We start from the raw sequence: 11256 nt of genomic DNA on the forward strand, positions 1-11256 counted from the left end.
TGGGTCGTTTCTGGAAGATGTTGCCGTCGCAGCTGTCTGGGGGCTTTCCTGCTCAGAGTGTGGCCTGGGGACCCCCTGCTGCACCCTTTTGTGCTGTCCCTCCTGAACATGTCCCCTGCCTTCATATTTAGCTCACGGGAATTAGCCTGAGTAATGTGCCCGTTGTTTTCACCATTCTCGCCACACACCCTGTTACCCTCAGGATGAGCAAGACGTCTGAGAGGTTCACTCCTTGCCCCCCCCGCCCCCGGCATCCCACCTCACTGCAGGAAAGGCTCATGCCATGTGCCACCTTGACGATGTCCCACAAGGAGATCCCTGTGACCCCCCTGGCCCCTGCGACACACACTGCTCTGCTTTCCCCTCTATCTTCCGAGTACTGCAAATTAATGAAAGAGGAACAGTTTCCATCCCAATAGAGTTGCGTTGGATGATAGCCGGGTAAAAAAAAAAAACAAAAACAAACGTGTAGAAGGTTTAAACTCCATGAAGTAATTGTATTGCTTTGTTCTCCCCAGGTACCTTTTGTATGATGTAAATCCTCCTGAAGGGTTCAACCTTCGCAGAGATGTCTATATTCGCATTGCTTCCCTTCTAAAGACCTTGCTGAAAAGTGAAAACTGGGTGTTAGTTCTGCCTCCCTGGGGAAATCTTTATCACTGGCAGAGCCCTGACATCCTTCAGGTCCGGATACCTTGGTCTGAATTCTTCGATCTCCCAAGCCTCAACAAGAACATCCCTGTCATTGAATATGAACAGTTCCTTGCAGGTAGAGTATGGAATCATACAGTCTAGAATTGAGTCAGTATTTGAGATGGTTTCTTCACAGGTTTATCCTTGATATGTGAAATAAAAAAAGTTAAAGGTGGCGAGAGGAGGGATGGGGAAGAATTGTGCTGATTTACAAACCACTAGGATGAAATAACCCAATTATTTGGCAGCTCGTTTGATGTGGCACTGTCAGCCCCTTGACTTCCTAGGGACCCCAGAGAAAGACAGCCTGTGGTTAAACTGAGAGATACTTCTGCGTAATGTTGGCCATAGTAACGAACTTGTAAGGAGAGAGAGAGAGAGTCAGCTTGCAGCTCTCTGTCGAAATACAGACACAAGCCACCTTTTTCTGGAGGTGGTTGGACAGTAAAAGCTGTACAGCGGGTTCTTTGGGTGAACTTTTTCATCGTCGATGCTGCACATACTCAAAATACTTATCCCCTGCTTTTTCTCTACAAAGTCGTATATAAGAGAAAGGCTTTCCTTAAGAATATCGAAACTGTGAAGCTGTTTCCTATAGGATTTAATGCGATGTTGAGCTAATCGCCAAATGCCAAAACCTGCAGCAGTGTCACAGACTTTTTCAGCAAAAGAAACAAAGGCCACCAAATGTCACACCTCTGCAAAAAGCTCCAAAGGCATCGTTGTCCCCTGCCTTTCAGGAAAAAGCATTTAGAAATGCTGAAATTGAAGGGAAGAAGGGCTTGTACTTGTCATTTTCTTGGAGATACTCTTCCCATAGTAGCTACCTACAGCATTGAAAATCTGTGTGCTTCATGGTGTGCTTTACCCAGCTTTTAAATTTACATTTCCATGGTGGTTCAGTTCCGTTTGGCACATTAAATCACGTGTAGCTGGGTGGGAGTAGCAAGTTGTCATATCCCCTGACCCTTTTAGCTTTTCTGGCTCACACAGAACTTCCTTTCCTTTTCTGCAGGCAAAACAGGGAGAAGAGAGAGGAGTGTAATATTAGCATTTGTAGCAGATTTTTAACTGCAAGTAATGCCATTGCATACCTTTATCGTGTGGTTTTTCGTGCTCACAAATGCTTTACTTTGCCTTCTGCTCAGAGTCAGGTGGGCCCTTTATTGAACAGATTTATGTCCTACAAGGCTACGCAGAAGGATGGAAGGAAGGAACGTGGGAAGAAAAAATAGATGAAAGGCCCTGCATTGATCAGCTTATGTACTCCAAAGACAAACATGAGTACTACAGGTAACATCTAGGAGTCCTATCAGACATCTTTTTAGGTGTATTCAGCGAGGCATTTGCCTACTCTAACAGAACAGACTTGTCCGGTTCTTGTAGTGTTATCGCTGAGTCTCTGCATGTTTGGAGTTCACTTCAGTGTTTAAAACCCCATCAGTAATAAAATGTTGTATTGGTACTAGAAGATCTAATTTTAGAAAGCTGTTGTTTCACGCAAAAACGATATAAAGGAGCTGGCTGGTTTATTTACATTATATATCCTCTTTCTAGGGTGTACTGTTTGTTTGTTTCATTATATATGGCATTAATTTAAACTACAAGCCTATGAAGCAGTACTTTGTGTTCCTTTTCAGGGGATGGTTCTGGGGTTACGAGGAAACACGGGGCCTAAATGTTTCTTGTTTGTCTGTCCAAGGATCTGCCTCTATTGTGGCTCCCATCCTTTTGAAGAACACTTCAGCACAGTGAGTTGCCTTGTATTACTGTTTATTGTCTTATTGCATGCTCACAAGCCCGTTGCCAGGTGGGCAAAGCAGGGGGAACTTACAGGCTATGTCCCACTGTTGTGGTACTTCATCACTGAGTTATTGTAATCCATTAAAATCATTACTAAGGGAATTTACACTGTAAGAAACACCTAACTGTAAGTTAGGTTAAGTGCTGCAGTGCTAAAACGGAAGAGGAATTAGCCTTGAGCTCCTTTATGTTCTCTGTCAGGAAGCTAAATGTCCTTGCCACCCTGTGTTTACCTTTCCTTCCTTTACCCTTTCATGCTGGGTCAAGAGGGAGTGAACAGAGTGGAATCAGTGTTTCCCAAGCCCACATGTCGGATCACGAGGTGCAGTGCCTGGTCTGTGGCGTCCATCCTCAATAGTATGAGCTGGGTTTAGAGAAAGCAAGCAGCATGTTTCATCTTTCTGCTCTGAGATGCCACTAGGATAATCAGAGGAAAGGAAAGCTCTTACGAGAGATGGAGCATGCTTACCTTATCCCAGCAGCAAAGTATTTCCAGTCAGCTGTGACCCTCTAACAGCTGAAGACATCATAGCAAAGCAAAAGCTACTGGGGTACAGGGGAGAATAGGAAATAATCACTGTTTATGAATACATCAGGGGAATAAATCCATAGGAGAAACACAGACTATGTAAGCTGAAGTACAGTTTTGCCATGAGAGCAAAAACATCCAAAAGTTTGACATCAATACGATCTAGTTGGAAATGAGATGAAGGTTCCCCTAAGCAGAGCAGTGGGGATCTGCTGGGAGCAGAGGATGCAGAGTGCTGTTTTTTAACAGGAATGTTGTTCTGTTTATAGGAGTTACACTATAATCTTTGCCAGTGACAGCATAAAACTGGATTAAATAAGCCATAGAGATCTCCATATTTGGTCCTACAGTTAACTCTTTCCTGGCAACTGTCAAAGGTCTGGTGATGAGCAAAGTCAAGAGAAAAATTAGGAGTGGTGCCCAAGTATTCCCAACACACAGACAAGGTGCCTTATCCACAAGATCACATTTCTTAATCAGACACAAGTAGGAAGAAGTACCAACATAACAGCAATGTAAGGGCAGCTACAATGGTTTGTGTTAAAGTCAGCCTAGTTTTGTTTGTGAAATCCACGAGTGGCTAAAATCAGATGTCTGGGAAAAAGAACTGGGCAGACGTGTGTTTATGCCTCCCCTGAGTCCTGCCACACCCTTCAGATTTGTGCTTGTAGAGACCTGATCCAAAAGTGATCTTCCTATCTTTTATATCCATCAGTGAGTCCATGGATCTGTGCAAGCTTCCCTTTGAATTCCCGTGCACACTGTTAGCATCCACAAAGTCTTGGGACAACACCCAAAGGTTCTGCACCTTAACTGTGCATCCTATGAAAAACCACCTCCTTTTGTAACTCCTACCTGCAAGTTTCATCTGATGTCCCCTAGTTCGTGTAGTGGAAGAGACAGTGAACAAACAGTTCTTCCACGTTCACCTCCGTGCCATGCGTGATTTTACATCTCTCTATCATATTCCCCCTCAGTTGTCTCCTCTGCAGTGTGAAGAGTCCTCGCTTTGTTAGTTGTTCTTTGTGTGAAAGCCATTCCATGCCTTTGGTCATCCTTGCTGCCTTTCTCTGAACCTTTACAGTTCAGCTGGATCCCACGCACTGAGCGCGGGTAAAGCCATTACGTAGTAGTATAATGACATGCTCTGTTTAGTGCTCTCTTGTTTTTCTGGTAATTCCTAATATACAAGTTCCTTTTTTTTGACCTCTGATGAGTGTCGCCTTCGCATTTTCATCAAACTGTCCTCATTCCTGAGCATCGAGCCCTTCAGTTATCAGATGAAGGCAGTATTTTTTTTTTTTACTAGATGCACTCCTACATTAGGTTTCATCTGTCACTTTTGACCAGTCATAAAACTTCTCTAATCCTTCACAACTGGCCTTGGTCTTCGCTGCTCTGAGTAATTTAAAATGATCAGCAAGCTGTGTCACCCCAAAATTCATGCCCTTTTATAGGCTGTTTAGGAATATGGTGAAGAGCAGATCCCTTCCACTTGTGACCTCCATCTACAACGATAACTGGACATTTGTCCCTGTCTTTAAACTCTTTTTTTAATCTACGCAAGGACCTTCCCTCCTGTGCCATTGTTGTTAAGTTTTCTTCAAAGCCTTTAACGAAGGCTGTCAGGAAATCCTGGCAGGCAGTGTCAATGAGATTTCCCTTATCTGCGTGTGTGCTTGTGTCTTCAGACTACTCTGATTGTTCAGGGTTCAGCGCTCCGTGTTGATACTGCTTTAGGTACCCATTAATTCTGTTTTCTAAGATAGTTGCTATTAAGTTGTCCAGTACTGACATCAGATTTACTGCTATGTTACATCCCAGACCTCCCCAAGTGCGTTTTTAGAAAACTGACGTCACACTTGATGTGTTGAAGTTTTAAGCAAGAAGTTGCACACCAGAATTAGTGGTACAGGTGCTTCATCCTTGAGTTCCTTGACAACATCGGGTGAATACTGCCTGGTGTTGGCCATTTATTGGTTCAGTTAGTCTAGCTGTTCCATCACTGGATGCTTCCTATGGACACCTTGGTTTGAGACACGTCCTCTGATGAGTTCCCCTGTAAAATATAGTTCTGGTACCTGAATCTTCCCAGCTCCTCCACCTAGCCCACAGCTACAGAAAACTACTTTAGCTGTTTCTGTCATGGCGTTACCATCTCGAAGTGCTTGTTGAGCCTTTCATTTCCTTTTTCTTTGTATTGGAAGGAAGATTTGTCATTAGATTGAAGGCCCTTTTGTTGCTCAAATTCCTCTTTATAGTCTTTTTCTTTTATACTTCATGGAGTTTACGAGCCTTTCTGTTTTATTCACTCGGACACTACTTCTGTATTTTTGCATAGTCCCCTTTTTGAAACTGAAGGCAACTGCGGTAGCTTTCCTTTCGCTGTTGTTGATCCAGTGGGATGTTGAAGAGGAGTACATTTATGGCCGTTGTCACAGTTTTTCCACTGTGAGATTTTGGTCCGTGTCTTGCTGCTGCTCAAGACGATGTCAGGAGCTACTTCCTGCCCAGTTGGTTCATGGAACTGCCTTTGACAGTGTCTCAACCTGCAGTTGCTTGGTCATGACCTGCTGCTTGCTCAGCCTACCTGGGGATAGTTAAAATCTCCAGTGGTTATGGTGGCTTGTGCAGCATGGCCTCTCTGATCTCCCGTGTTGCCCTTTTGGCCAGACAATCAGCTGAGACTGTATCATTACTCTTCAGGTCTGATCACTTACAGGAATCTTTTTGATACATTTCAATTATTAATCTGATTCACCTCCAAGCTTCCTGTTAAATGCAGTGCTGGTTCTTCACCAGCAGAGTCTAGTCTATTTTTCAGATTATTTGTAGCCTTATGTGCAAGTCTGCAACTGATTATCAGCAGTGATAATCCATAGTTGATTGGTTATTTGCTTCCTCTCATTTAGTAGAAGAAGATCCAGATAATGACTTTGATCGCCTTCAGCAGAAGCATTTCTTTCTCTGTGTGTTTGCTCATATTCAGTGTTCTCAGAGCACAAACTAAGCCTACATCCCCTATGGTCTTGGGTACTCAAACCTCTCAAAATCTCTTCTGCTTCTTAGAACTTGGATAGTGCAGTTATGGTTCCAGTACACAATCCTGAACTCTGTGTAGTTATGAAAAAGCACAGGCTGTTTTCATGTTAGTGAACAATTTTCATTTTAAAATCTGGGCTTAGTTGCTAGCACATTTTTGTAGTGTCTGTGCATTCTTTGATCTGTTGTTTTACTGTCAGACGTTTTATTCCACACCTCTGGTTTTGCTTTTGTGAGCATGACTTCCTCCAAGAGACTCTCACGTGTGCCGAGGCTGAGCATCATCTCATAGGTCGCTTCTCCCCTTTGGATCACTCTCCCTGTTGGCAGTCTTGTTTCTCCAGCAGCAACTACTGTGAGGACTACGTGAGGGATTGTTAATGCTTGATTGTGTTTAACTGTCAGAATTGAGAGTACCATTTATTAAGGAAGAGAGCAGGAACACACAGTGGCGTAGTTCCCTTCTCTCCCCGGCAGGCTATGGGTCACAATTTGCTTTATACAGAACAGATGAGCAGCCTGTCCCTCATTCCCTGTGCCCCCTTTGCAAACAGGTCATAGTCTGTGCTTTATCCTGGCAATTATATAAAGAAACATCATAATGTAAATTCTATTCCTAAGGGAACTACACTCAGTTTTACAATTTTTAATAGGTCAGTGATGTTAGACAGAGCTGAAAACCTTCTTCATGACCACTACGGAGGGAAAGATTATTGGAATGTGAGTATTTTCCAGTTAGCTTCTCTAGACTTTCTACTTGGTTCTAATAAAAAGTCAATAACAGATATGTGCTTCAGTTTTGCCTCGGGTTTCTTTTCTTGAAAATAACTTGTGTTATGTTTCAGCAGCTTGTGCTAAAGATGGTCCTCAGGCTGCTGTGGATTAATGTAATGCAGGAGTTTGTCCTAGTATCTTGTTCCCAAAGACTCAATGCTGCCGTGTGTGGCATTCGGAAGGACCTCCCCTATGCAACACATCTGCAATCAGAAGGGAACTGCCGTTGCACAGTTTCTTGTCTAGTCAGCCGCAAAATTAGAGTTTTCAAAAGAATTCCCAAAAGTGCTCAATATTGTCCTAAGTGTCTCCCCATTGACTTCGATGGCAAAATTCCCATGGGTTTCAAGGTAATGCTGAGCACTTTGGGGGATCCCACCCAAGGGTCTGTGGTAAAGTAATTCCTAGGGGAGAAGTTTTAAGACAAAGTTAAAGGTTCAGCCCCAGGAAAACGGAACACATTATGAAGCGCTTGATATAATTAAAATTTCTAAGAGAAAGTGACTCTCACGATATTACGAAACAAGTTACATAGACCTCAGTCTTGTAAGATACAAACATCTGGTATGTGGCATATTTTCCAGAAACGGACCAAACAGTAGTTTGCTAACTATGAATTTTTCATTGAGAGTGACTTTCCAAACAAAGAAATGCAACCCATGTATCATTTCTAAGTCTGACTTGTAGTCCTGTAAAAGCAGATGTAAAATACGTATGGAACCGTAACACACATTTCTTAACAGTGGCGCTTCAAGCATTGTCTCAACAGTTTAAACTTGTATAAAAATTATTTAAAACTTTCTGGAAAACTTTCTTCTTTCTTTTATTTCAGTTTTAACTACCTGCGTGATTTTGGATTGGTGTTTTGTTTTTTTTTTTTCCTTAATATGTGTCTGTATTACATCTGGAGTTCTTTATAAATCTTGCTAACAGATGCCCCCTTGTCTCAAAGAAGTGTTTAAATTATAACAAGGCAGCTTCCTACTGCAACCAACCTGCGACTTTGGTGTCCAAAAATATTTGAACTTAATATTAAGCTGCATTGCTGTCACTGTTGTCACCATTTTTGTCTAGGCTTCTCTACCCCTGCAAGGTGAAAGGTATTGTTTTGGGATTCTTAATGGTTGAATTACCACGGAGCAGGAAAGGTCTCCCAAAATGGTTTAGGATCAACTGTTGAATCCCTTGAAAGACCATCAGTGTAGCATGTAGACCGTATGGGCGCTTTACCATCTATATGGAAGCAGAAAGTTCTCTAAGGACAACTCTAGAAAAGCCAGCAGTTCTGCATTTGGTTTCACTGTTTTGGAGGGGTGATCTCAAAGAGTTAGAGGATCTATACCATTAATTCCATTCATGCACATGAAAGGGAGTGTAGCCAATGCTGATTTTGTTTGTTTGTTTGTTTGTTATCCCAAACTTAGAATCACAGAAAAATTTATGTGGAGAGGTATCTTGGCAGCCCTTACCTGAAGTTTGCACTCCAGAATTTGATCTGGTGGTTTGAGACTCTGTTCAGCTGAAGGTGGAAAGTCCCCACAGATGGAATTTGACCACCTCACCAGGGCCTGTCCCATGGCTGTGCCACTCTTGTGGGCGAGAGGTTTTGCCTGATATCCAAACAGAAGTTGGCTTGTTGCAGCTTGGGCCCAGGGCCTCTTATCTTTTTCCGTGCATCTCTGAGAAGTGTCTCTCCTTTCTCTGCAGACAGTAAGGGAGAAGAAGCAAAACTTGGAGGTAGTTGGAAAGGGTGACAATATTGCACGTGCAGATTTGAAACGTATACTTTAAAGAAGAAGATAACCAGATACAGAGAGCATCCACTTTAGAAAGTCTGTCAGTGGCGGTTCACACGTTCATCTATTTTCTCTTTTACATACGCTGTTGCAAAATAAGTGTTCATCCAGAACAGCTGCTGTCAGAGGAGTGCTTTGTGTCCAGGAAAAACTTGGCACAGCATACTGCATGGGTGCCAAAGATGACGTGACAGTTGCGCAGTCCATAAGGATGAAGTTTAGAGGTGTTTGACACAAGCATAGCATTCAAAGATGTTTATTGTCCTCCCCAATGCACTGCAGTGCCATGGGCTGCGTACACGTTTACTGCCTCTTGGGCTTAACGTGTTCATCACACCTTGGGTAGGGTACCCAATGGCTTGACTTGACATCTTATTGTGGATCATATTGTGTTGACATGTTACAAAAAGGAGGGAAAACATCTCTCTGAACTGCAGCACGAGCGTTCTGCAGCAGACAGTGTTTATATCCTCCCTTGAAGTAAATGTTTTGCTGGAGGATTTGGGATGGTATTAGAAAGCCAGTGCTGGTCTCTTTAAAGAAGTTAGAGGAGCAGACTTTGTACTGCCATTAAATATTTAGAGGGACACGGATATCCATGTACCAGTGTGACAGATCTTACAGAAGACTAAATCATTCTGCGGCTTACTGAATGATAGGGGGGAGGAACCAGTTCAACCACAGCGAATTTGGCATATGGTGAAATTAGCTGCTCTGGGAAAAAGTGAAAAAAGGCTGGCAGATTCTAGTTCCTGCCTCTTTGCTAGAGCAAGGCGAAGGCATGATTGGTGTGGCTATGTCTTAAGAGTACCGGTCATGCTCTGCCTGGCTTCTCTGCTGTGTAGCAAACTGTCCACTGTGGGCTTCACTTTGCTGAGAAAAGAGAGGCTGCTGGAAATGTAAGAGGAGTGTTTTTGTTGCACCTTCTTTGGTGCCCACAACATGACAGACTACAGACTTGGATAAAATTAAGAATTAGACCAAATTGCCAAGTGTCCTTTGTAAGTGGTTTAAGTCACGTGGGATTTCCTTACTTCTGCTGTATATGCCTGTTAATAAGAAGGCTGTGGATGACTGTGTGCAGTGGTAACTGCTTCACAAACTCTTTGAAAGAGATTATTATCCATAGGTGAAGAAAATAATTCCTTTTTCGTCACTTTTCCACAGAATTTGAGAAGAGTGTCTGTGGCTAGATGCATGATTTTTTTAAGCAGGTTTTATTCTTATGGGTGTTTTGCAACCTAAAGTCTTTGCCCAACTTTTGTTTCCAAAGGTGAGGTATTTTGCCAGAGTGTTTAATTTCGTAGAATCATTGAATCGTTTAGGTTGGAAAGAAAGACCTTTAAGATCATGGAGCCCAACCATAAACCTAGTATGTCCCAGACCACCACTAAACCATGTCCCAGACCACCACTAAACCATGTCCCTAAGCACCACGTCTACACGACTTTTAAATGCCTCTAGGGATGGTGACTCCACCACCTCCCTGGGCAGCCTGTTCAATGTTTAACAACCCTTTTGGTGAAGAAATTCTTCCTAATATTCAATCTAAACCTCCCCTTTGGTACAGTATGTGTTCTGTTTTGTAAATAACTAGTCTACTCTGTACACCCATGTATTGCAGAGTCAGATGAGTATGCTGGTTATAAATGTGATTATGATTAGGATTAATCAGTTAAAGCTCAGATGAAAGCTTAGAAATTGTTGCTTGTAGTGCTGCATGGATGTTTCAGAAGTAACTGTATCCTGGAAGCTCTGTGTATGTGAAACTATCTCCATTTAGTAATTTTTAGGTCTCCCTTTTTCTGACTTGGCATCTGTTCTTATTCCAACAGACCCGTCGGAGCATGGTGTTTGCTAAACACCTCCGTGTAGTGGGAGACGAGTTCAGAAACAAGTATCTTCAATCCACAGATGAGGCAGACAGGACTCATTACAAGGAGGACTGGACACAGATGAAGGTAAAATCATAACAGTCTGTTTCCCATAACAAATGTAGTAATTTATTTTTTTTATTTGTGTACTCCTGGTTGTACACTGCAGGGAATATTGGGAGATACATGTGAATCTAGCTCTCCCTGCTCAGATCGAGGTGGATGTGCATGTTCCTAGTGTACCATCTTCCCCCTGTATGACCTGAGTTAACGGAGTCTGTTGAGATGTGGCTGACTGCTCCTGGGTGCCAGATTTCTGTTACCTGTCTTTCACTAAAGGAAGCTTCTATTTCTTCTTGTATTCAACAGCATCTGTGAGTGTAAAGTTCAGTTGCAATCTGCCAGTTATGGATTTGGTCGAGGAGAGCAATTTTTGCTTATAAAGGTTTCGCACTCTACTTTCTCTTGTATGATGCAGGGCACCCAAGATCAAAATGTTGTAATAAGTGTCCTGAAATACTGCCAAGCCTTACCTTAAAACTACTTTCTGCAGCTAGACTAATTCAGTGATGCAGAGATTATTAATTCAGGCCTTTTCAGTGTGAGTGAATACTGGTGCTCTCAAGTTTAAAAGTTGATCTTTCTCTCTTAGGTTAAGATGGGCACAGCTTTAGGTGGTCCCTACCTTGGGGTTCATCTCAGAAGGAAAGACTTCGTTTGGGGTCACAGAGAAGACGTGCCTAGC

The 11256-nt window shown here is 42.7% G+C and overlaps 1 protein-coding gene across 1 annotated transcript; it reads left to right on the forward strand.

Annotated features, from left to right (window-relative positions):
• Window positions 1-518: 518 nt before the first annotated feature.
• POFUT2 (protein O-fucosyltransferase 2) lies at window positions 519-11253 on the forward strand (the record flags this gene model as incomplete). The annotated part of the gene is made up of 6 exons (XM_009709530.1): window positions 519-769; window positions 1842-1986; window positions 2334-2444; window positions 6721-6787; window positions 10473-10598; window positions 11164-11253. Coding segments are annotated over 6 exons (790 nt in total), but the record flags the coding sequence as incomplete, so codon positions are not given.
• Between the last annotated feature and the right edge of the window lie 3 nt (window positions 11254-11256).

This window comes from Cariama cristata, unplaced genomic scaffold (genome assembly GCF_000690535.1).
Source record: "Cariama cristata isolate BGI_N322 unplaced genomic scaffold, ASM69053v1 scaffold22741, whole genome shotgun sequence".
Taxonomy (NCBI): domain Eukaryota; kingdom Metazoa; phylum Chordata; class Aves; order Cariamiformes; family Cariamidae; genus Cariama; species Cariama cristata.